This window comes from Molothrus aeneus, chromosome 1 (genome assembly GCF_037042795.1).
Source record: "Molothrus aeneus isolate 106 chromosome 1, BPBGC_Maene_1.0, whole genome shotgun sequence".
Classification (NCBI taxonomy): domain Eukaryota; kingdom Metazoa; phylum Chordata; class Aves; order Passeriformes; family Icteridae; genus Molothrus; species Molothrus aeneus.
Genome location: NC_089646.1, coordinates 20,995,192 through 21,022,623, shown reverse-complemented (window position 1 = coordinate 21,022,623; position 27,432 = coordinate 20,995,192). Strand labels below are relative to the sequence as shown.

Below are 27,432 nucleotides of genomic sequence, written 5' to 3'. Positions count from 1 at the left end.
ATTTGATTCATCAAGAGTGTATTATTTTTATCTAAGTCAGAGAATGCCACATTTCTATGTCATCTCCTCTGAAAACAGTCCATCAGTTTTTCTAGCCACAAAGCATGGTTACTATGGCAATGCCTTCATGCCGTGCTGCCCCGTGGGTTTGAGTTCAGAGCAGCATTTCACAGGGAATTTGAGTGCCTGGCCAGCTGTAACTCATTGAGAGAGGCAGAACCACGACTGCTAGAATTACAGCTGGCTTTTTTGAGCTGTCTTTCATTTCTAAATGAAGGGAACAGCTGTGTGTTTTCACAGGGCATTTTGAACTTCTCAAACCACCTTTTGCTCTCACACAAACACAGGCAAGGGAAACTGAAGCTGCACACAGCTCTCATGAGCCATAATTTCTCTCCTGATATCTGAGATAATGTTTCCTGTGTCAGGTCCTGCTTTGTCAGCTGTGTTATCTTAAACTGCTGCAAATTGAGGGAAGGTTCTTCTGCAGTCTATATGAGGCAAGATTCTCCTTATGATTGTGCAAGACAATTGGATTTTGGGGCAGTGTATTAGTCACTCCTGCACCATACTGACTCCAGGAACTGGTAATTGGACTCTCTTCCAGCTCCCCATTGGGAAGAAAGTGCTTGTTCCCTTTTTGTGTATATATTGGTTTTGTAATATATTTATTTGTTCAGACCTTTTAGCCTCCACCAGAAAATCCAAGCACTTCATAATAATTTTGGCAGACAATTCAACCAGCAAAACAGGCAGACACCTGCAACACATATTCAGATCCTTAGCCTCTCCTTAAAAAGGAGCATTTGCCCTCTGCAGCAAGGAGAACACATCATTGCAGCAGCCTGCAGCCCTGGGTCCAGGGGGGATGGGTTATGTTCAAATGAATTATTGGGCATGGCTCAATAACTGCTAGAAGAAACTCCTTACCAGTCTCCCTAGGAGCAAGTGTATAGGTTGACATGAAGGTAAAAAGGGGAGGTACCAGCTCTCTAAGGGGTAAATCAAGCTGTGTGACTGCCCCACAGCCAAGTGGCAGCTGAAAACCATCTGCTGTACATTAGAACAGGGTTGGGAGAGCAGGACTAGCAAAAGCTGCAGGAAGGGCTTGGCTTGGGCAGCTCTCCTGGGGGACACCATGGCCACCAGTATTGCATTTTGGCTCTTCTGACTCTTCAGCCTGGAAATATGTCACTAACACCAATAATGGTGTCCTGGAGGCCACAGCTGTTCGCTTCTCTTTGGAGGAGCAAAGCAAAAGGGCATGACCTGTGTCACAGAAAAGCTCATTACCAGAACTGGAGCAGGGGCTCAAGGACTGAGCTGGCTGGAAAATGAGGTTTCCTCTACTTGGAAGAAATAAAGATCTATAAAAAAATGGGGAAAATAACCATGGAATGTGTTCCATTTGGACATACTCGAGGTAGGGACAATTTTCTAGCCGACTGCCTTGTCAAGCTTACTCTGTCTTGCAAAAGGGAGCCTTTCAGACTGGTAGTAAGACTCCATCTGTTCAGTTTTCCTGGCAGAAAACTAGGGGGTGGGGAGCAGGGAGGTGGGGGGAAGGGATTGTTAAGGCAAAATATCAGTTTTCTCCTGGAGAATGTTATTTCTATAGGCATGGGGGGTTTTTTCACCAGGAAAAATATTGCAGAGGGAAAGCCCATGCCTCATCAGCTGTGGAAAAAAGCTGCTTATGTACACTAGTTAGTAATAACATATAGTCTTGATCTAGAGGTGACAGTCTTCAAAAACAAACTTTCAGTTTTATATGAGGGGGAAATCTATCCTATGAATACTGACAGTTCTCTTTCATTGTACTGTAAATAATACTGTCATCAGATGTCACGAATTCATCATAATAATGAGCAATTATAGTAATAATTGTCTCCAACTGAGGCTTGAAACAAACTATTTGCTGTCAGAAAACCTCAATACAGGGACCAGCAGCAGCAGTCCTGGGCTGTATTTGCAGAGCTCAGGAAAGGAGGCACTGCCCTGGATCAAACCAACAGAGCCATGAGTGTCCCACCCATGCTCGGAGCCTCCAGGGCACTGTGACACATGCAAGTATCCCTTTCCTCTTAGAACTGGGAAAGCTGATATGGGATTGTTTGGATCTAAACACCAGAGGCAGTGATTACAGGTTTCTGAATAGCTCTTCCTGAAAGGAAATGAAAGGAAAAGAAATTCTGGAAAGGAAATTTTGATGGCATTGCCACAAATATATTACCAGAAAACAAAAAGAAGCAAAAAACAAAAATAATCCTCATCCAAGTAAGAGAATGCACTCTAAAGAGACATCACCATTAATGGTTAAAACAAGAATTAACAAAACCAAAAATAATTAATTTCCAAGCAACACATTTCCTTCCAGTAGGGTAAAGTGCAAACTTAAGAACCTGCAGGTCTGTCAGCCAGAGGAAAATCCAAACAAATTAAATTTCCAGGATGTGGCCCAATGTGCTAGCTGAGCACCACAATGACATTGTTTCACTGAAACAAAGGCAGCTTAATACTTTGACTGACTACATGGAGCCTTGACACTTCTGCACAAACAGGAGAACAAAATAAGATTATGTTTGTGCTTGGATGATAAGAATTTGCAATTGCCGCTAGAAAAAGGCCTTCCTTAAGAACTCGTTCTAACTAATATTTTAATATGATTATTTAATGTGATTATTTAAATATGTTTATGCCCTATGATGAAAGTTCATGCTCTGACCACCATATGCACCTTTCTTATCTCCACACAATGACACACTTTCACTAATGAACCATTTTATTCTATAGGACAATTGAATTTGACATCAAGCATCACTTAGACATGGAGGCATACTAGTTAATCTTGCTGGGATTTATCTAACATATGGAAATAAATAAATTAATTAATGTCTATTTTTTTAATAGTAACATTTTTATCTGAGTCTATGTTTTGTCTTGTAACCTGAGCCTAAAATAATCAGAGCCCTCTTAAAATTTTGAGCAATGTTGAAGTCCCCATTAGACTGGAGTGATTTTTTAAAAAATAGTTTTTCACCTATTGCATTAGCATTTCCTTCCTTCTCAAAGAAAACAAAGATTTTTAACTACAGTCATATATGCACATTCCTGTCGTTTCTAGGGAAGGTTTATTTCTTGAAATTTTATGAAACCAGTATTTTTTTAGCAATTAATGAATTATAAGAATGTAAGAAATGCAGGGTGTAGCTTTGGATTAAATTTTAAAATTGTTTTAGAACAGGAGTAGGAAATAACTGCTCCTGAAGAAAGGAATGCCTAGGAGACATCCACCTAGCCAATACATCCCAAAATCTGCACTCAAAACCTTATTTGTTCAGCATACCATCCTAAATCTCCAAAGCTCTATTGGGAAGGCACCTCCTCCCAATCAGCATGCTGTGGTGGACAGAATCCAGATGGGTCCCTGAAGTGTCTCTGCAGCTTTTGCTGACCAAGGACTGCCTGGGGATCCACGCCTTTGTGGCAGTGGGATCACACTCCTGGTGATGAGGCTGTTGCTATTTTGGTTGAGTGACTGCTGTCCTCAAAGCAGAAATTGAGGCGGTTCCTCTGCAGCGGGAATCCACTCATGGTGGAGGGAACAGGACTGCTTTTGAGCTTGGGACAACAATATTTCCAAAGTTACTCTTCAGCAGAAATCTGTGTGAAAAGCTGCCTACAAAGGGAGGGGCTGTGCCTAAGGGGGTGGAGAATGTGCCTGCCCTGAAAAGCCCAGGGTGGCCTGAGCAGTTTGCAGCGCTGCTGACTTGTGCCAGGGCTGTGCTTCTGTCCGGGCTTTGCCAGCCCAGATGAACTGAACTGTAAGGGGACGGAACATCACACTGACACCATAAAGGGCCAGAGAGGGCAGGAAGGGCTCTGGGAATCCCCCCTTATTTGAGAAAATTTGCATCATGCAGGTCTATGGACACCATGGAGAGTCGCAGCTTGGTGTCAGCAAATGGAGACAGAAAAAAGGGAAATATTCCTGCCTCTTAGGCTTCCAGGCTGGCTTATGGGAACAGTGCAGGGGGTGCACATGACCTTCCACAAAATTCAGTGTGGTTTTTTCTGAGCTGGCTGGGGTCTCCCCTTTGATGAGGGGAATCTTTGGCTGACTTAAATGAAGTTTCTCCAGCCACAACCTAACTTTTTTAATGCAATGCCTGTGCTGAGTGTGATAAGCAGACAGACTCACAGATAATGGCCAGGCTTTCCAGCAAAATCTAGAGTACAGAAGAAGAACAAAGGAAACAAGAATCCAGCTGCAACTAGATGAGTCCCGAATATTCTTTCTCCAACAAGGGGCGTGCACACCATCATCATGTGGTGTTGTTTCACAGGCATTTCACTGCAGCATGCTTTTTTTCTGAAGAAACAGGCTAAGTCACATTGCTGTGAGCTGGCAGGGTGTGGAAAACGCTAAGTCCATGAAGGTCTGACTCATTTTGAGAGTCCAAAAGAGGAGTCTGTGCTGGCTTCACTTGTGCTTCTCGTCATCTGAGGTTTCTGTAGGCACCAGGCAGCCCTGGCATCACTACAGATTTAGCTGGTGTGAGGGGTCGGGGGTTTTGTGTGCATTTGTAATTTTGTCTCTACGTAACCTTTCAAACAGCAGAGCCAAAGTGTACTTTGATTCTGGCAATGCAGGCAGTTAGAAAAACAAAAAAATCAAAGTGCTGAGGTGGTCCTGTTTAGGGTGGACAGCTTTTGGGCCTGATACTCTCCTTTTAAATATCCAGATCTCTCACTGAAAATCAGTGCATGGGCTAAGATTTCGTTGTATACCAGTGGTATATGAAGCCTGGCACAGAAACCTGAGAATTGTCACTTTTATCCTTACAGTCTTACACTGAAGGATTTCTTCTGGAGGCCCATAACCCCCTGAAGGAATTCAGGGATGTGCTGTTATGCTGCCAGCTTGCATGATAATATGTTAATGGATTCCACTGCGGCATGGCCAGCAGGCTGTGATTTGATGTCTGGGTACAGGACCTGGGTGGGTTTATTTCATTCATCATCTGCTTCTCCAGGGACATGTACTACCAGTGACATTTTGTAAATCAATGCATGGCCATAAGAAGAGCCATTCCCTGTGCTTGAAGAATTCCTGCAGCACTTTAGAAAGACACACTCATAAATAAAATGCAATAATGGTAATCTCCTAATATAGTTTAAGCATATTTTCTAATTGCAAGAGGGAGTAAAACTAGAAACAGGGTAAAGTATTTTTATGTTAAGCTAATAAAAAAGAGCATGACCAGATGAGTGTGAGCAACAATTACCTAATGCAGTATTCCCAGATGGAGAAAAAGGATATTATGGTACATCCCTGGAATGCTACTGTAGTTTAAAAAAGGAGGGAAAAAAAGACATATCCTGCTACCACCAGAAGGAAATGAAACAGTTCTCAGGAGCAGATGCCATATTAATTACTGTATTCATTCAATAATATTCCTCATATAATCGTGCAATGGTATTTAACCACTGTGAGCCCAGTTGCTGAAAGAGTCTGGGCTGTTCAAGCACACTGACAGTAAGCAAGCAAGGCAGTGCTCTGCTCCAAAGTGGACCTCTGTCCTGGCTTGCAGCAGAAGAAAGGCATTTGTTGTTATCAGGCAGTTGTTTGCCCTCACAGGATGTTCTTTTGCATTAACCCAATGATAATTCCAACACTGACAGTAGATACACAGACTAAAGGGGTGAAACTTGCACAGAGAGCTCTGAAATTTGTCTTGCTGCCTGACACAATTTTGCTATCTGTTTGTCAGGCTGCTGGCATCTTGCAAAGGCTGGGCAAGGTCTGCCCTTGTCCTGGTTCTGGCCAGGACAGGGTTAATTTTTTGCAGTAGGTGGGAGGGGGCATGGCCAGGACCCAGGGATTGTTCTGTACCATCATTTCATTGCCAGGGCAAGGGACAGGGCCAGGAAGAAGAGGCTCCCTCTGGCCTAGAAAACCTGGCAGAGGGAACTGTCTGGGATTGTCTGTTACAGTTTGGGGTCTTTTTTGCCTGTATGACTAATTTCTTTTCCTATACCCTCTGTCATTAATCTTATTGCTGATACTGTTAATTTTCTTATGTCAACCTTGATCTTTGCCTTTTGTGCCTCTGGTTGGAGGGGGAGAGGGGAGCAGTGCATGGTTTTTGTGGGAGTACTAAATTGGAGAAGATCATTCCTAATCCATGACATCCCTGTAATTAATAAAAGCAGATGCTAAACAGACTGGACATCAAGGGACAGTTGTACTTTCTCAGCAGAAGAGCACAGAGGGACACTGTCACTGAAAGACAGAATGATAAGTGGTTTTCAAATAATATTTTTCTTGTATAAGGAAGGAGTATATGTCAGTTCTACAGCAGGACTCTGATCTTCAGGGCAAAACCATGATATTCTTCCTAGTTTGCCTCCCCAGAGATTATGTTCTGCCATACCAAATAAGAAGGTAATTTATCATTAAAGATGGGGAGTTAAATATATGCTTGCTCAGCTAATAATCTGATGAATGTAGAGGAAAGAATGACATTTCTATGTCATTGCCTGCAATATCTCACTACTTACAACCCCATGACTCCTCTAGAAAGACTAATGTCAGGTTATTTAGCCAAGGCACAGCAAGCAATATAAGTTAAAGACCATCCAATCTAATTATAGCCAGTGTAGCATCACCAGTAAACATTCTTCTATTTGATATGTCCTCTATCTTATTATTGTCACTTCTGTACATGTCTTTATCAGAAGTTATTAATCTCATATTCTTGCAACTTCACTGCAAAACTCCTTCCAAAATGTCACACATCCTATGAGCATTACTAGTGATGAGCCAACATCCTCTGAAAGGACATGAAACACTCACTGCACAGTGCTCATTTTCTGGCTAGGTGCTCATATGAGATTCATCCTAGAGACTGACATCATAAAAAAATGCAGTTTTGCTTCCCTCCCACGTTGCCCCTTCTCAGTTTCTGGCACCTACACACAGAGGGAGAGAATTGCCCCAAAGTCAGAAGAACAGAGTTTTTCCCTTCCTACTTGACACAAGTATAAATATTTGTATATGCTAAAGTGGTGGAGATGCAGGTCCTGCCCAGATCAGACCAAGCTGGAGTCACCCAATGCTCCCTGCAGAAAGAAAATGCTGCTCATCATGAGTAGCCCTGTCAGCTGGTGGAATGGTGACCCAGCTGACAGGAAGCCTCCCATGATCAAAGGAGAAAAGGAAATAGGTAATCCAATACACAGCTGACTTCTCATTGTAGAGATGTGACTGAATTTCAGTCTGGAAGAACCATGCACTGTACTTGTACTCACTGGCCAGCTGACTATATTTTTCCTGCCCCAAATGTGAAACAGTTATTTGCTCTATGGCATGATAATATCTTTGGTAACTGAAAATCACTAGGAATACCCATGTGTAGAAATTTTTGGTTTTGACATTACACATATAACTTCTGACTCACATGTGGATTAAGCCAGGGAGCAAATAGCTAACTGTGTATATCTGACTTAGTCATGAGGCAAAATGCTCTTTTTATGTGGGTTTGGGTCAGAGTTTCAGTCATAATTAAACACAAAGCTGAAGAACAGGCCCTTTTCCAGTATAAAGACTGGTACCAAAAGCATTTTGTTCAGCAAGCAAGGTTCAGCAGTACTCAGGAAAACAGCTTGCTCAGTCTAGCTGTCCCCACCCCACCAAGCACCATAATTTTCCTCTTCAGAATTCAGCAAGATTTCAAAAAAAATTAGAGCTTTAGTTTGAGACTATAAAAATATGTCCACATGTCCATAAATCTGTTTCTCACACTAACTTTTAAAAACTGCTTTACTACTTCTGGGGTTTTTTGCAACTGCCATTTCTTGACTGTAGTTTGCTAAGGCAGGTCATGTTTCTGCCATAACACCTCTGCAACATTTTGTCTTGTCCTTGCATCATATACCACTCCTTCTGCCACTACAGCTGTGAGATCAGCTAATCCACCCTAACAGCTAACTCTTGTCCTTCCTGTCCCCAGCCTCCCAGCAAGCAGGAGCAGATATTGTTACCATGGAGCAGCTTGCTGCTACTGTCAGAGCTGCCACAGAGCTAAGAAGACAAAGAGAGTGTTGCTGTCTGCTCAGGTAAGTGCCTGAGGTGGGAGAGCTGCTGCCACAAACCCAAAACAAGATGGGGGAAGGGACCCTTAAAAGCTCCCAGGGAAAAGAGCACTTGATCAGCACCCATGGCCACCCTGGTTCATGAGCATAGCTACATGGAAAGTGTCTGAGCAGCAGGTTCCTATTTCTTCCAAGAAAACGGTGAGGGACTCTGGTGTATGGTCCCTGCATCACCTACTTAGACTGCAGTGAACAGTTTATGTCTCTATTATACCCAGTGAGATCATTAGATCTTTCCCCTCTTAGACCTCACTGAAATAAAGGAATCTCAAAACTGATATGTGGCAGAAAAGTAATTCCTTTTAGCTGAATGGCTATGAGGTTTCTTTTAATTATCCTTTTTTTTTCCTATTTGCAGCAGTGTCAGCCTCCATAAGGATTTCAAACAGAAAAGTCCCAAATATCTGCAGCCTGGTTCAAAAGTGAACTGCATGCTTGTTGCAGATGATTCCCCCTTTCCCCTACACCACAGCACATTCCCAGCCTTGCCAATTCCTCCCCTTTCACAAGAGGCAGGGTGGGAGCAAACACCATTGAATTCCCCGGCTGGTTCAACCTCCTTCTCTTTTTACACTATGGCACATATTTGTGCAGCATGCAACAACCAAATGAGGACATCTTTTCCAAGGGGTATTTCTTAATGGCATTTGGAGAAAGATTTGTAAGTAACATTACATGAATTGTGAATAAAAGCCTCCTTAACACACTTCCATGACTTTATTTTCCCCTTGTTTTCTCTTTTTTATACCTCTTTCAGCCTGTATTTTCTTTGACTGAAAGCACTGAAAAATTGTTAAGCAAAGAGTGCTTCTGTCTCCTCATTCTCTCCAATATGTTTCTTTCTGTTCTTTTAAGTGCCTTGGATCAGATCCTTGCCCCTGGCACTATTCCTCCACCCTTGACTTATGTCTACAATAGTGAATCTGGCAAGTTTCTTGCTCCTCACAGGCTGGCTACTGTGTGCAGGGCTCCTGCTTTCCATGGGTCAAGGCTTTAGGCATCTTGAGACTAACACTGGCCTCTCCACTTGGCTCCAATGTTTCTTTTTCAGCCTCCTCACAAAAACAAACCAGGGCTTAATGGTTAGTTCTCAATACAGTGCTCCCTTGTTTATTTTCTTCACATGTCTATTCTTTCTTTCCATTCCTGGCCACAAAGAGCAGAAAGCTGGAAGAACATCACTTTTGTCAATTTACTACCAATTCTGAGCTGGGAAAGCTGCCATAGTAACGAGGCTGAGGGAGTGAGGGAGGACATCTACAAGGAGCAGATTAGGCCATCAACCAGTCTGTTGCTGAACCTTCTGCAATACCTGGGTGTAAATATCCCCAGAAATACAGGTACTATTCCATAGTCCTCTCCCTGCCTGTAAGCAGTCTTCTCTAAGATTTCTCTAAATTTCAGTTCCTCTTGTGCAAAACCCTAAGTAGAGCACAGGGGCTGGATGCTGGCATCCTGTACAAGGGTGAGATCTGAAGGATGAATTAGTCCAGCAAAACAGCAAAATTGTAGGCAGGAGATTATCATCCACAGTATAGAGTGATCATGCCTACCTTTTATATCCTACAGTACTAAGTACAAAATTTAGAGGAAGTAACTTTTCAGTTTTCCTAGAAAATTTTGAGAAAACTTTTCTTTTCCTTGAATTTTTTTTTTTTTTTGAGGAAATTAAAATAAAGGCTACTTGGTTTTAGATTGACTCTATGGTTTCATTTGCCTAAAAATGTCACATTTTGTTTGTGGTGCATTCATTTTCTTTTAGTCCCTTTAAAGATGCAGATGAATTATGTAAAGTATAAACAAGAGACAAGGGAACTCTCCCTGTAAAAATGTACACATTTATCAGTTTTTGAATATTCCTCATTCCTTCTCAGATAAAAACAAGAGGAAAATAATTGAGCTCACTGCCTTTTTGCTACCCATTTGCTAATCTCAGGATTCCCCCTTCTTTGCATGAAGCTGGAATCACAACATCTCCCTTTGCCCATAAAAGCCAGTGCATCCAACCTAAGGTGGAAGTTAGACTGTAGCAGCCTGGGCACCTGCAGAGTGATTCTCCTCTCAGAGGCTCACACCTGCCTTGAGGCAGCAATGCTTCACTCCCTACTGATCACTGAGGAAACAGGGTTAAATAATCTGGATTTAACACTTGAGCTTTAATGGTTAAATTTAGATAAGATAAATTATAAATTAAGATAGATTCCCCTTGCTCTTCTGCAATCTTATTATTTTTTCTTTTTTGTTAAAGACTTGATTTTTCTTGTTTCTAGAATCTGGGCACATACCTTCACAAAGTCACGGTCACAGTCAGATCCATCTTCTACATCAAAGGCTGTGAAGCTGTAGTTGAGAGTGTTGCCCTTGGTGGCTTGGATAGTCCACTTGCAGTGCTCATTTAATGGGTAATTATTTGGATAATTTAAGCTTTCCAATATGCCATGGCTACGATTAACAGTCAGGACTGCATGGCAAACTGTGAAAAAAAAGTGATTATAAATCATTTTTGTTCAGTGTTATTAATCCAGTATCTCAAAAATTACTAGTTGAAGTTACTCATAGCATTACAAGGTGAGAAATATTTTTTTCAGATTAGAGGAGCCATGCAGAAAGAGAATGGTGACCTCTTGAACAACATAGTCTGTATGTTTCAACCAAAACTCTAGCTATTCCAACTTGCATCTATCAGCATTATTATGACCTTCTTTTCTGACAGTTGCAGACCCATCAGTATATATTTTTGAACATACATATTTTTGGGCAGTCTTCTTTAAGTCTAAATACATGGGTATTCATGAAACACATTTTCTTTCTTTTTTTTTTTTTTTAACTAATTGTAGAAATGTACCCTGTCATTTGAAAAAAATTGGGGAGGTGCTCAACAAATATTGACAAATAGATAAAAGTGATTTATTTCTGCTGATTAGGAAAAATTATGATCACTGGCTAAAACAACTAATGGAAAGTACACTTCTATTATTGGGCTTTCTAGCCCCAGGAAGAGAATGTGATAATGGATTTTTTTAAAAAGGAGACATAATTTTCCTTGTGAGACATTCAATAGCATCCTAGCATAAGAACTGGACACTCACCTGGAATAATAAGAGCTTTCCTTGAAGTGCAGAGAAAATAAAAATAAACTAAACTAGATAGAGAAAAAAATACAATTATGGTATTAGGTCAGTGAGTCTCATTTTGCTGTATCCACCTTTCCCTAAAGACAAAAAATATCAGTGTGGGCAATCCCTTGTCTGGAGAGAGCACAGAATGTGTACTGGGAGCAGAGCAGTGTAATTAATGCCCAGGGGAGTGGGCAGGAGGCAGGGAGCAGACCAGGCTGCTTGGTTTGTGCAGCAAATCTGCAGAGTTTGAACAGCAGAAATAGCTGAGATTCACTTGCATGACTGCTCTATTGTCTGTCACCACAGACAGTACACCCACCTCCTGCACATTTTTTTATTCTGTCCAAAGGATTTAAAGGTCTGTGTTTTCAGTATTTCAAAATGCTTGGGATACAGCTGCAGGGTCAGGGTCAGGGTCAGGTGGAGTGGTGTGGAGCTTGACTGCAGAGCTACTCTGAAGCTTATGACTTTTTGAAAGGGCAGGACAAAGAGCACAAAATGGGTTTTGAAGAATGCAAGACAGGTAAAATCTGCTACCCCCTGCCAAAGGGATTTTATTAGAAACATATCAGGCACAGAGGTGCCTTTGAATGGTAACTTGATACCATGTTTTCCTTTGCAACATTTTCCAATTAATCATTGCATCTCTTTCATGTACATGTAAATGTATCTGGTATCTGAGCATCCTTATTTTACAACATACTGCCTACATAATTTTAGCTTTTGGGCAAGCCATTAAAAGCTTTCTCTGATGCATCTTCAGGAATTAAATATGAATGTAAATCACATTATCTGATAGCTCAGGTTCTACATCTGAGTGCTTTGAAAGTGCTCTTTCTGTTTAATTAATGAAAGGCAGGGGGAATCTTTTCTAATATATCCTCTTGACATTGCAGTCTGTAAAAAGTACATGGTAGTGATATCTGTAAGGAATGAGGGAGCCAAGGTTTCCTCCCTCTCCTAATTACTGCATGTGTCATGTGTGGATGAATAGCTCTGGTTTTTTGTAATCCATTTACTATTGTCCAAACCCAGGAAAACTTCACATCTTATAAACTTACAACAGTCCTTGTCACTTGGGTATATCATATTTAGAGGACACAAAGATGCTTGCAAATCACTTTGTATGTGATGAAATTACATATTTTCCAATATGCATTTAACTGTTAAAAAAATATAAAGTGTATAAAGAGAAAAGTAAACACCAGGACTGTATTCAGATTATGACTGGGAATAAAATAACTTTGTCATGTGTCTTCTTGTATTTTTCTCCACATGCTATTATTCTGATATTTCTGGGGTAGTACTGTTTTACAAAAATATGTTTGCAAGAAAAGTATTACCCTTACCACAAGATATTAAAAATTAAGCTTTTTAAAATGTTCCCGATAGGCTAAATTATCCCAAGCACCCACAATGAGGCAGTCTGGCTGACAGAAACTCAATTATCCTTTGTTAATCTTTCTCAAAAGCAGCTCTAAGATCAGATAATCTTGCTGTATCTGCCTTCTCTTTTAAAAATTCAGGAGCCTGAAGGAGCAGAAGAGCAAAAACTATCAAATCTACCCTGTTACGGCCTTCCAGCATTTGTTATTCTGAGTAAACCTGGAGCGGCATATGCCACTGGTGCAGGTAATAGAAACAGAGCCACCTTACTAGCTTTCTCCTGAGGAGGAGATAATCTCCTTCACAGGTAGATGGGCAGATAATTTTTAGGTCTCTGTGTTCTGTAACTGTACCAGAATAGAAAATCTGGGTCATTGGTATGCTCTACAGATTTTACTGTGCTGATAAATACGTAAGATCATGGGCTGCAAGCAGCTTCACAGACAACATGAGCTGTAGAAACATCTCCTCTTCCTTTACTTACCCTGTTTGTATTTGGCTAAGAAACCTCCACCTTGCAGACTGTTGTCTGTCCTTAGTTTTATGTACACACTGTCTCCACTGGAATGGATGGTTTGTGGTATCTGATCCCCACAAAATTTACCTAGTGGTTTAGCATTGCTGCTGTTGCCATCATATATCTAAAAAAAATTAAAACAAAAACAAAAAAGAAAAATGAAAAGATAATAAAGCTGATGACATTACAAGTCTGATTAATTTGCCCCTGACAAATGTCTGCTTAGGGAAATGTTGCTGGGTATACAAGAGGTTAAATTCCATTTCTGCTCAGAGGAAGCCTGGCAGGCATTTCAGAAACAAGCAAAAACAGGAAGCCAGTAACTGAATACTAGTGGGTTTTTAGGGGCTTAGTCACCAAGAGGGGAACACAGCACTCCATTTCAATTTCATTTGAAATATTCAAATAATTTATGGAACAATTCAGATATTAAATTTGGTATTAACAATATGGTTATTGACAGCATTTTGCTTTGTTCCCCATAATTTACTAAGAAATCATGCTAAGGCCTTGGTTCAAAACACAGAAAATTTCAAAGATATAGACAGATTCTTATTTCTATCTATCAAATTCTTTCTATCTAGACATAAATGCTTTTCTTACCAGCATCTACACAGACACTGCTGCCTTGCCTCTCATGGCTCCGTGAGATGAAGGGAGCACATCAACAGGGAGCTTTCCTATTCTGAGTCTGGTCACTTAGGACCATTTGAAAGCCAAGGCCCTGTGTTTTTCCTGCCTTTGTACTCAGCACCCTCATCTGCCTCCTGTGGAGCAGAATGCCCCAGGGCACCTACCGCAAGGTAATCAAAGCTGCACTTCTGGTGATGCTCCAGGTGGAACTGCTCAAACTGGATCTCAAATGGGCTTCCTCGGCTTCCTTTGAGCAGCCAGTAGCACTCTGAATTTTGGTAATATGGCATAGGGTAGTTGGGAGACATGAGGATGCCAGAAGATGTTGTAAAAGTCCCACCACAACCTGAAAATAGCAGAGAAAGCAAAGCAACATTTAACAACTAGAAGAGGGGAAAATTAAACCTGGAGTGTGTGATTCTCACTGGTGACCTCCTTCACATGCCCCGAACTTCTTCAGTAATGCCCCAAAAATCTGCATCCAGCCATCATTGTTGTAAGCAGAAGACAGCCCGTAGCAAATAGAAATATTAACTAACTTGAAGAGTGCTTCTGATATTAGAAGTATTAGAAATTAGAAACCTCTTTATTATATTCTTAATTACTGCTTTCCTAAACATAAGAGGAAGTTGAAGCTACTTTATATCTTGGGAATAGTGTGCTCTTTTCTGAGGTAAAAAAGAAAGCCTAAGGATTAAGAAATATCTTTGTTCTTAACAACATGCATATATGTCACTATATAATTAGCAGACAGACTTTAGAATATTGGAAGCAGAAAAATTGAGGGGGAAAAGGTGAGAAATTAAATACAAAGTAAAGATGAAAAATAAGATGTGTAAAATAGTTCTATACTTGATGCAATCATTTTACCTGCTGAGGTACCATCCCACTCTGCTGAAAATCCACTTCTTGTGCCAAATATGTCACTTACAAACTTTATCCACAGCTTGTTACCATGAGAGATTATTACAGGAGGCAGGTCTGTACCACAGAATTTTCCAAGAGGAGGAGAAGTTTCATAGCCTCCATCTCTAGAATGGTAGAGAAGAAAAACCTTTGGTCAAAGAGAGACATCATGAGAAATGCTAGCAAATCAAAAATCTTGTGATTCTTTCAGGCCTGGGAAAGATGATCCTGGCTCTTCATCTTCAACAGAAATATTGCTACCAAATACTGAGTCTTGCTGCTTGCAGTAACAAGCCCTACCATTGCTGGGCATGTCACTCTCTCATCTCAGCAGCCTGAGTGTGTCAACACAATGGCAAGCTTGAGAAGTGTCTCAGGTAGACTATATTCCCTATATTCTACAAGGTGACAATCACTGGGGCAACCAAAGGTAATCTTTAAATTTGAAGTAATAATTTCCTCATTCCTCACACTTTAGCCTGGTGCAAACCTAGATGAGCTGACTTATTTAAAAAAAAAACATGTTTGAAGCATGTTTTTATTTGCCACCATACAAATGGGAATTCATTCCTGAATTAATTTCACTGATGTGATGCATGTTTTGAAATATTTTCTTAGTCTTCAGAATTGGTTCTAAAGCCACTTATATTCCTGTTTTTAAATTAAGTAATATTTCCAGTAACATTTTTTTCATTCTGTAATCAGGATTCACAGCTAATGTTCTGGTTTGCCTCCTGGGAATAAAAAAGAGGGTGACAACCTGCTTATCAATTGCTTCCTTACCTTTTCTTTAAGTACTTTCATACTACAATCAACCTACAGGCCAGTAGGACAATGACAGATAATTTATACCTATATATGGTGTGATCTTCCTATGATGCTTTTTAAGTGGACAGTAAGACCTTCAATTGCATATTCACAGGTTTACAGCTGCTTTTGAGAAAAATTTCTACTTAGCCTTTGCCACTCTGTTTTCTTGTCATCCTCCTAGCTTAAACTGCTTGCTGCTGTCTCATGTTGCTGGCAGTTGGAGAAATGTGCCAGAACACTTGCATCTCATTACACTGGCACCTCACTTGCATCTTGGCCTCTGCAGCTGTGGTCAGATGAACAATTTTCTTAGTTGACTGAATGCAGTTTATCAGAGGACACCTCAGGACAAGAAATGAGAGTGGCACTTCACCTAAGACTTGTGTAGCCACCCCATTTAACAGTATCAGTATGTAAAGTATTAGAATGCCTTTGAAGAGGCATTCTAAAAATCCACTTATGGCAGTAGCAATGTGCTGAGTTGCACTTAGAATGTTCTGCCCATATCTTAGAAGCTGTTTAATGCTGCTGAACTCTTCACAGTGAAAACTAAGTTAGATTTATGCTATAAAAAATGTTTTCAGTTCCTAAGGTGAAAAAGTGGAAAAAAAATTACTTTTGGGTCACCCCAAATTAAAGTGTTAATTGTTAAAAAATAAAGTTAGATTGAATTAAATCTCAGATTGTTTTTCTAAAAAGAAAAAAAAATAAATGCTTCACTTAGAAAATACTGAGAAAGCTTTTCAGGTTTTCATAACTTTCTCCAGTTTGTATGTACAGCTGAAAAAACCCAGCTAATTCAGGTGGAATTCAGAATCTCAATACTTCAACTTCAGCAAGCAGATTTTTGTTTGGTTTTTTAAAAGAAGATACTATTTAGGAAGGAATAACCCATACAGAATATCTGGTATAACATTCCGGATGAGCTTTATCATGGTGCTCAGTGAGGTAATGGAAACTCTTAGCATGCTCAGACTGAAAAAACACACTGCACTCCTCAGATATGGTTCACCCAGAGAGCTGGCTCATGAGGACAGGAATGGGTGCACCAACACTGCAAACTGCAAATCCATCTGCAGCCACACAGCAGAAAGGATATGCACTTGGTGCTGCTGAACTGTGAGCAGGTAACCTTCCTGCAAATAGTCCTTTCTTCTACTTGTCCCTGTCCTGCAAAATTTCCTAGAAATCACTAGGTTAGTATCCTAAGTTTAATGGTGATGCCAGTATAGAAAAATATAGCAGATTATTTATATGCTCTTCTTGTTACCTCCTAGAGTAGCTACTATCTAAAGACTATAAACATAAAACAGAATATAGAATATAGAATACAGGATATAGAATATAGAATATACAATAGTTTGAGTTGGAAGGGGCATTAAGGGTCATCTATGCCACCCAACTCTGAAAGGAAGAGGGACATTTTCAAATAGATGAGGTTGCTCAGAGCCTTGTCCAGCCTGACCTTGAACATTTCCAAGGATAGGGCATTAGCTACTTCTGTGGGCAACCTGTTCCAGTGCCTTACTACCCTCATTCTAAAAAGTTTCTTCTGAATAATCCAAATTCAGCCTGTCTTCATATGAGAGTGCTCCAGCCCTCTGATTGTCCTCATGGTCCTCCTTTGAACTTGCTTTAAGACCTGTGTCCTTATGCTGGTGGCCCCAGAGATGGATGCAGCATTCCAGGTGGGGTTTCTCTCACCAGGGCAGAGCAGAGGGGCAGAATCACCTCCTTTGGCTTGCTGTCCATGCTGCTTTTGATGCAGCCTAGGATACAGTTGGCTTTCTGGGCTGCAAGGACACATTGCCAGATCCTGTCTGATTTTCATCCACCTGCACCCCCAAGTACTTCTCCCCTGGGCTGCTCTTGATCTGTTCACTCCCCAGCCTGTATTGATACTGAGAGTTGCTCCAAACCAGGAGCAGGACCTTGTACTTGGCCTTGTTGAAGCTCATGAGGTTCACATGGGCCAACTGGTCAAGCTTATCTAGGTCCCTCTGGATGGCATCCTGTCCTTCAGGTGTGTCAGCTGCACCACTCAGCTTATGTCATCTGACTTGATCCCACTGTCTATGTCATTAATGAAGATATTAAATAACTCTGATCCCATAATAGACCTCTGAGGGATCACTTGCCAGAAATCTCATATGTGCCCTCTGGATGTGACAATCCAATCAACTCTTCATCTTCCAAACCATCCACCCATCCAATCTATCTCTCTCCAATTTAGTGAGAAGAATGTGTGGGGGACTGTGTCAAAGGCTTTACAGAAGTCTGCACAGATGACATCTGTTGCTGCTTATTCATCCACTGATGCAGTCATTCCATCACAGGAGGCCACTGGGTTGGTCAAGAATGCCCTTGGTGAAGTCGTGCTGGCTGTCCACAGCCACCTCCTTGTCTTCCATGTGCCTTAGCAGAGCTTCTAGGAGGATCTGTTCCATTATATTCCCAGGCACAGAGGTGAGGCAGACAGGTCAATTGTTCTCAGGATCCTCTATTCTACCCTTTTTAAGAATGGGTTTCTCCTCTTCCAGTCACCTGGAACTTCTCCTGACTACCACGGCTTTACAAATATCATGGAGAATATGTCACAAAACAGACAATAAAACTCCTTGTTTCTGCACTAAGGAAAACAACCCAAATGCAGTGCATGGGAACATAGTCCACACACTCCACTTGCTCTCAGAACTGGAATTTATCAAGTGGGAAAGCTGATAACAGAGCAGGAAAAGGTCACCTTTAAAGCTCTCTGGTAAGTCCATTTCCCACATTGACAGCAGGATGTACAGTTAAGAATAAAGATTCTGAACATGCTTAAGTGGGTTTGGACAACACACAAACCAGTACCCAGGACAAGGGAAATGATGAGCCTTGCCTGATTTCTACATAATCCTCTGTGCAGCGTTTGTTGCCCTCCAGGGTGAAGTTGGTGAAGCTGAGCGCGATGCGCCTGTTGATCCCCACGGCGATGGTGTAGGTGCACTCCGTGCGGACTGGGTAGTTGTTGGGGTAGTTGGGAGATGTCAGCACACCAGTGTCAGCTGTGTAGTTGTGCGAGCAAACTTTAAAAAGAAAAGAAACAAAGATAAATTAATGTCATATGTCTGCTAAATTAACAGGAAATTTCTATTTTCAACAGGCAGAGGAGCAAACATCCTGTGTTCCTGTGCATTATAACTCTTCCTGGACACATCTCACTGCTGAATGTCAACAGTATAAACTAAAACCAGGATCCAGCTGTTTCATGGGATTTCTTACATTTGAGTTGATTTGTTCAGTTTTTACCAGAACACTGTCTGTAATAAATAGGCAACATAAAAGCAGTTTCACCTGCCTAGATGGCTTTGTCCTAAAGCCCAAGTAAGCAGAGAATGGAAACTGAAAGGGATGTCTTGCTGAAAATGAAAGGTAGGATTCCTGAATTTCTGAGAATCAGTGGTGATGGAAAGTAAATACAGTTTCTAGCTATGAGGAGAATGAGGAGAACCTACATTTATTTTCAAGCATTCCCTATGGTCAAACCTGTTAGAGGGGATTGTATATCTAAATTTCTTTTCCCATTTTCTGGGCTATAACTGACAATAAGTTAGAAAGTGGTATAATCCTTAGAATTTGAGGATACAAGAGTCTTACTTAAGGTCTTATTTTTAAATTTTTTTTTTTTTTTTTTTTTTTTTTTTTGTGAGCAATGTATAAGCTGGGAAGAAGAAAATAGTGTGAATAATGCTGAGGTAGAATCTAAGCAATAATTAAAAATAAGCTCTTTCAAAGCCTAGGAATTAAAATATTTGCTACAAAATAGTATGGAACTTTATTTGGAAAGAAGATTTGCTGTCTATTAGTTGATCACAATCAATGAGTAAATTTTGTGATATGGCTGCAAAAAGGGCAAGAGGAAATGTGAACTGTGCCAGGTGTTTTCAGGCAAAACAGGAAATCCTGATGCCACTGCATAAGGCAATGGTGACATGTCACCTGGGAAAATGTGGATAACCATGGGCCCTGAGGTTCTGAAAATCAAATGGGAACAAGTAAGACAGAGATTGTGGAGATAGCAGGAAATTAGTAGATTAGTAGGCAAGTGACACAAGAAGAGCTTCACTTGTTTGGCTTAGCAAGTACAGAAAGGAAAAGTAGAACACATTCTCAATGACAGGACAAATTCAGAAGTTAAAAAATGTCCATGAATACAAATACATGGAAATTAGGAAGAATTTTTATTAGGAAGTGAGTTTCTAGAGCAATGATCCTATCAGCATAACAGATTCAGAAAGGAGGAAACATTCCACTGGTTCTTAAGATACAGTTTGATTAATTTAAGGAGGAGTCCACATTATGTAGCTTTTAGCTAAAAAAAAAAAAAAAGGACATGGGGATAAAAAAGGGGGGGTGACACAAATTTGTGGACTGGATTTGATGAGCCTGGGGAAGCATTCTGGTCCTCCATTTCCCCATTTCAGGTCCTAGAGGTTGCAAATGTAAGAAATTAAATAGTTCCTACCAATTAGGCAGGTTTAGACTAATTATAAATAGAACTGAGAGAGCAAGCAAAATAATCATTTAACCTGGTTGCCACAGATCTCTGACATCTGCTTTCTAGCACAGCTGCAGTGTAGCAATGTCTATGCTTAACTCTTTAATTGCATAACAATTTAGGGGGAAGGGATGGAGCTACACTTTAGGCCCTTCATGTCTAAGGTAGGTCATTTCCATGTCTGTTCAAAGCCATTCTAACTACTAAAACACTTTTGCTTTTAATTGTGCATTTTTTAAAGTGGTTTTTTTTTATTTATTTTTTGCATTCTGGGTCACCTGGAAGGCCTCTGTTCCAAACATTTTCTGTGGGATAAATACTCCCAAAGCTAGCTCCCAGACTCCTGTTCCTAATTCATTATGGGGAGAACAGAGAAACAGGACACAGAAAAAGGTCAATAATTTTCTGCCATTGGCTTGGTATTGACAAATCAAAAAGGTTTCATGCACTAGTTTACCTAAAATCATTATCTATGAAAGTCTTTATTTAGAATTTGAGCCATTTATGTGTTCCATCACTGCTATGTTTTAATGTATGCACATAACAAACAGCTTAGTCCTGGTCACCACAAGAGCTTTGTGCTGCTTTGTAAACCCTTCTAATGGATTGTTGGCTGTGCTGCCAGCTCCCATGGTGTTTTGTCATATGTAGGGCTTATCATCAAACCCCAGATCCTCAAGTCATATGTTTTCTTGAGGATGCTGGGTTAGAAATCTGACTTAGAAATGTGACCCAAGTTTTTCTAACAGACCACTAGAGAAAAAGCAGTAAAAAACATTAAAAGGAAAAAAGTGTGTATATTTATTAGGTTACTTATTTTTAACTAATTATTTCCTCCTGCTTTTGGAGGGATAGATGTCTGAAATGTGTATACTTGATGATTAGAGCTCTTGCAGTACTGCCATTACTAACTCTCTCAGAGACTGAGACTACCAGCTTTCAACCTGTAGAATATTAAAACTGATGTACTAGATAAGAACCCTTACAGTAAAATTAGCACTACAGAAGCCTTTTTTTATCAGCCCTTATAATAATTTCCACAGAATTGTCCAGGTTCCCTCCCTCATCAAAGTTTTTCTTCCTGGGAGGAACCCAGACAGAAACTCATATCCCAAGTGTGCTGTTCTAAACTGGATGCTCTGCACTGCTTTATATTTCACTTAACAATCTTCTTTATGAGCTAAGGGATAATAAATACAGAAGATGGAACAGTGACTGCCTTATAAATGTTAGACTTCTGGCTACAGTGAAATAAATCCAAGTATAGATGGGATATGCTGGCTGCTATGAGGATTTAGAAAAGCTTAGATGAACCCATGTTTTCTGACAGCCAACTCTTTTCTGGTAACTGGATTAATTCATGGTGTTCTACTTTCAGCAGGAGAGCTGGAATTCCCCTTTAGCACTCACTTCACTAACATTTGGGGGTGTGCTTGGGCAATAACAGACCTTTCTGTGAAAACTTAGCAAGGTTAGCAGGAAAAGAAAGTACTTTGACTCCTTGCCAAAGTTTAGAATGCAGTCTAATAGTATATGTGATTATTATATGTCTGGAAAAAACCATGAATTCAGTTTAGTTGGAAGACACTTATTACAGCTCATGAAAAACAGGAGGCAATTGTTGAGGACAATCACACATCTTGCTTTGCCCAGTGTGTGAGGTTTTGAAAGCTATTCAATCTGCCTTCTGATTTTAGTATTGAATATGTTAGCTTTTCTGGAAAAAATGCCATAAATGGCAGTACCCCACTGTAATAGCCAATAGCAGAGAAAAATGCCAGCTTTTGTACTACTCATTTGTGCAATCATGCATAATGTAGAAAATTATATCCAGGTTTTTTCCCCTAAAGAGATACCAATCAGTTGCCACAATCCTAATTAATCAAAAATCAAGCAATAGTGCAGTAAGTAACATGGGATTTTTCTTTCAATCTCACTGTACCAAAGGAAAACTGAGATCCCTAAATATTCACTCTTCATGTAGTACCATGCATGATTAGGAAAAAAAAAAAAAGAAGAAACTATCACATGAAGTATATGCCTCTCCACAGGCAATGTGAAAGCACATCTGCATTTCAGGGCCTTCTGTTACTGCTGCTGGCAGATGCAGGGAAGGGAGGAGTGGATTTTTACCTAGCAGGCACACAAAGGTCTTTTGTAACATGTTAGACCCAAACTCCCTCAGAATACTGGGTATGATGGTTCAAATAGAATCTCTGTCTGCCTTCTGCTGCTTTACACCTAAACACTGTGGAGTTCTACTGACATATTTTGGCTTTTATAGGCAGACTAACACCCTGATCAAACACTGCCAAGTTACAGCAGCCTAAAAAAGTTGACAGGTGCCAGCCAGTTGAGCCTTTTTCCTGAGACTTGGGGTGAGCTGAGCAGATGCCCAAGACACATATAGGACATTAGCTTTATTTTCTGGCTTAGGTCAACCTTATTCAACCATCCTCTGCACATCTCTCCAGACCCCCCTTTGTCAGACATTACTTTCCATTCTCATCATTGCTCATTCAGCTGAAAACCAGAGCCAGGCATCACACTCCTAACAATTACTGGGTTCAGTCAGGAAGAGGGGAATGAAGACCTCAACTTGTACTCAGCTATCAAGGGAGAAGACACACAAATCCATACTATACTTTCAGGAACACTTTTAAGTTCATGGATTCACAGATGTTTTTCTCTTTCCTCATCCTTCTCAAACTCCAAATAGTCATTGTAAGTAACATATAATCCACAATGAAGCGTTTTAAAACTAGATTACATATACTGATAAATACTATTCACAATTCAGGATGATAATGAGGAGAATTATCTTTCACGAAAGCCAGAGAAAGACCAGGAACAAAAAATATACCAGGAAGGCAATCTGCTAAAAATCTTATTATGGTTAACTTTTCCCAGCAAAAAGACTGAAATGAAGCATCTCTAAGGAAATAAACAAATTTTAAAAACCCCAAACAAACCGAAAACCAACTAACAAACCAACCAAACACACTGCCAAAACCCCAATTCAAAGTAAAACAGATGAATTTCCACTTATTTGTGAAGAAGTTTCAGGGGGGAAAAAATAATAGCACTGACTTCACTACTAATCCTATGGGAAAACTGTGGCCTGTGTCTATCAAGACCCTGCGCAAAAGTTCCAGGAAGGACTAAAGTCTTTCAAAGATTTTTTTATATTTTTATATGGGTTATTTGTGATGTGGTCAGCCAAAACTGGTAGAAGAAACCCCTAAAATCTACCATAACACTTACACGGCTTTTGTGACATTCATCTATTCGGTAGTTGAGAGCTGGACTCTTTGAAACAAATCAAAATATTACCTTGCATTCCATGTGACCTTCCCTTTTAAATGACAGAAGGATGGCAAAGAACTAAGAGTAGCTCTAGTTGAAGTGGGTGATACCCATTTTAAAATGAGTACAATGAGGGCTTCTCTGACTGAAGGATTTCCATCTGTATTGCTGCTACATGAGCTATTCACAGCTACTGGCTGGCAGACTGCTAAAACAATTGTTTGCACTTTATGGGCAATGGCTGCATCTTGTGCCATTCAATTTTTTTTTTTTTTGACAGGAAATATAGCTTTGCCTTTTATTCTTTTCAGGCTCCTTTTCAAGTATTTAATATATCACAGATAAGCCACGCTAACAAAAATATTGTTTACCAAGATGCATGGAGAAGAAAATAATTAAATTTTGCATTTAAAAGAAATCACTCCTACATATCCTTCTTTTTTTAACTCAAATTTATTTGGCAGGGGGAAGAGAGACAATCTTGTCCATGTTTTCAATAGCTCATTCTCTCTGAAATAACTCCAGGCAAAAGACTATTGAAATGTGTAATATGAACCAGAACATCTTTGACAAGTTCTGATACTGGTTATGCTCTAGCTGGCTAAGAAAACACAACTGAAAAATATGAAGAATTCTTATTGCACAAGAAACATTATTAGAACCATATTTTCTTCAGCAGAAAAAAAATCCAAATTCGCAGCAGATGTAAAGAAAAAAATCATAGTTTTAGTATATTTCTCAGACATTATTATGCTTAGCAATTTGCTACTTTAGTGTAACTGGATATACATGAGATGAAGATCAGACCTAAACATCTCACAGTGGGAACACTAAACTTTATATGTTTGCAGGGAAGTGAGGAGTTGCTTCTCACAGCAAAATCCACACGCTCATATGTGTTTGCCTTCTCTCAGGCCACAGAAATTTCAAAACACTTTACTCTTAATAAAAATGAATTTTAGCTCTCTGGTATTTATGAAAACTTTATGGTACTGCTATACTTGTACTGGACCAAAGGAAACAAATCTTTGTAAAAAAAAAAAATCATAGTTTCAGCCTCTCTGTAAGTTTATTTACTCTCAGTTTCAGCAGCTATCTCCCACTTTGCCATATTTATACCAGCTGTAGTGGCTGAAATAAAAAGTGTTTATTCTAGTGATTGTTCCAAGAGTGAGAATAAATTGAGAATTAGTGCAGATTGTCTGGAGAGTAGCAAAGATATTTGTGTTCATTATAAGAAAATAAAATTCTAGGTGTTATACAGAATTTGGATTAAGATACTACATAACACTCATTTCATATAAACATATTATATAGTTGTTAAAAGCATTGAAGAGACGGCAGATGTGCATTTTTAAAGCATTGTTTGAAAACATTGAAAACATTGATGCAGTTGGAACTCCACATGACACATATTGCAGTGCTTTGGATGAAAAGTGAGAAAAGCCAATCACATGGTGGTGGTAAAGGAGGGGAATACAGGAGAGAGGAGGCAGAGGCAGAACTGTGAAACTGGACAGCATTGAAATGACAGAAACAGATATGGCTACAACAGAGACAGAAACACAGATCAGTGTTGAGTAAAGAATACTTGATGAACTCTGAGAAAAGTTGCTATAAGAATATTTAGGAAGGAATCAATCCACCCATGAAAGAGTAATCTGAGGTGAGTTAAAAAGAAAAAAATACCAGATTAAAAAGCAACCATGATATTTACAGAAGGTTTAGTTTGCAGTTGCAAACAAAGGCTAAAAAAAGACTTTATATGGATGAGAATTTCCCAATTTCTTACTAGTAAGAATTCAGATTTCAAACTACAGAGAAAGTAGATTTTCCTGGAAAGATTTTTAAAAGTAGAACTTGTTTTATTGCCTATTACTTTCTAAGAAACAGAAATGTCCTCCTTGCAATAGTTGTCATTAAATCTTAATTGTTTGTACTGGCTTTTGGTTTCATTGCCAGATAACTCAAATACAAATGAAGGCAGCTGAGAAAATGGTTTCTTTGGATTTGTAAGTTATCTTGTAGTGAATAAAACCACAGCAGCAAAATCTGTACTGGTCTCACCTAAACACATGTTGAGAGACAAAATAGCCAATTTTCCCAAGATGTCACCAAGAAAGCTGTTAGGAATTGGAAAATTTGCTGCTTTTAAACCGGTTGAATAAATTTAGGAATTAGGAAAAATAAAGAAACTAAGATCAAACAATGAACAGTAGTTTATGGCTGCATAGATGAGTACTGTGAATTTCTGGTGTTCATCTAACAAATCCCTTGTAGTCTGCACTCACACACAGAAACCACATATAAACTGGTTAGTGATGGATAACAAACATCCCAGCTAAAAATACGTTCTCATTTTTACTTTTTTCTTCTTTGTGCCACTCTGCCTCTTCTGTGGTTTAATTCTGCCAGGCAGACCCTGTCCCTCTACCTTCCGTAGCACTAAGTGCCATGTGCAGTCGTTTCTTGAACACATCCAGGGGTGGTGACTCCACCACCTCCCTGGCCAGTCCATTCCAATGTTTAACCACCCTTTCTGTGAAAAAATTCCTCCTAATGTCCAAAAGAGAAGAGAACAGAGAGAATTCTTCCTTTACCTCACTGATGTAAGTGTTGGCCCTTTAGAAGATACTTTAAGAAGGGATTTAATGCATAACAGGAGCCTTGAACTCTAGTGGAGACAGAAATGTTGCACTGTAATGAAAAAAATCTCTTGTGCTTTCAGGTTATTTTGGTGCTTTATCAAATTTCATCCTAATTGACCTTTCTCTACCCACCATCAATATTGAACCTTACAGAGACTGAATTAATTTTTTATGGCACCCAAGAGTCTCCCATTCAAGTGAGTTGTCCATGATCACTGTTTCCTAGATCACACATACTCAGTTCAGAGTGGAGAAAGAAAATTCAGAAAATACTTTTCCTAAATAATTCATGCAGTTCTGCCATGTCAGCTCTTACTGACTTTTTAAAGAAAGCAACAATGCTGCTAACAGAAATTGCTTTCCGCTTTCCTAGGGAGTAAAAAAAGCTTCTGAATAAAGCAGAATGAATAAGAAGGAGTAGAAGAGGCACCAGGAAGTCTTCTGGCAACACAGAAAATAATGTTTCTGTTTCTTGTAGTGGTTATTTATAGTGACAGCTGAAAACATTTAATTTGCATAATGAACAGACTGACATTTTACCTTTGGATGCATCCAGGGAGATATAATTAGCTGAGAAACCTTCAGATGCAATGCTGTGATCTGTCACGAAGGACAACGTCATCATATTGCCACCACTAGTGAGAGATGGTGGAATTGATCTTCCACAGTATCTGCAGCAAAAAGATACCCCAAATTGAATGGCAGTACTTTGTAAAGCATCTGTATCACTGGAAGAGAATTCGGCTTTCCTGTGACGTTTGAATAGTTACACACACACAATTCTCTCCTTTGGATGATACAGATCCCAGGCATATACCCTGTATCATGGGACTAAATAGCACACTACATGTACAAAGGTACAAATCTGAAGTGTGGCAAAATCAGAGAAGAAACTCTGACTTACATAAAATTGTCAAATTCTTATTGAATTTATACTGTGCTGTACCTACAAAATACTCTGCTCTTTTGTAGGAGTCAGTGTGGCTGGCCAAACACTAAGATTGCAAAATGTTCTTCATTATGAGAGTCATTTGCTCCTTATTTCCCAAATACTGCCATGTCAGCCAACTGTTTTACAGTCTATAGCTGCAGCTGGATACTGTTCCCAAGTAATTCAAATGTTCTTGAATTCTAGGGCAGCAAGAAAACCTTGTGTATCCACCAATTCGAGAAGCGAAATAAAAGAAAATATTCTTCCCTAACATAAAATCCTATCTCAGAAGAAAATGAAAACGAAATCACATAAAATGCAGGTTGTGGTCTAGTTTTTGCAGATATTCAAATGTACAGCCTTTTAAGTAATCTTTCTTTCACTTCTGAAAGTTTTTTAAATTCTGTCTTTTATGGGCAAAGATATATAAATACTTTCCATTTATTTTCCATGAATCAAAATGTTAATGGAGTGGGACA

At 39.7% G+C, this 27,432-nt stretch overlaps 1 protein-coding gene across 1 annotated transcript in view; it reads right to left on the bottom strand.

The window, feature by feature from the left end:
• CUBN (cubilin) overlaps positions 1-27,432 on the bottom strand; it is a 144,306-nt gene that overhangs the window by 90,746 nt on the left and 26,128 nt on the right. The window contains exons 22-27 of the mRNA XM_066562336.1: positions 26,563-26,693; positions 18,410-18,596; positions 14,683-14,843; positions 13,977-14,158; positions 13,147-13,303; positions 10,443-10,630 (exon numbers count right to left, since the gene is read on the bottom strand). Of these exons, the coding sequence (XP_066418433.1) occupies positions 10,443-10,630; positions 13,147-13,303; positions 13,977-14,158; positions 14,683-14,843; positions 18,410-18,596; positions 26,563-26,693 (1,006 nt within the window). The remainder of the gene's footprint in view (positions 1-10,442; positions 10,631-13,146; positions 13,304-13,976; positions 14,159-14,682; positions 14,844-18,409; positions 18,597-26,562; positions 26,694-27,432) is intronic.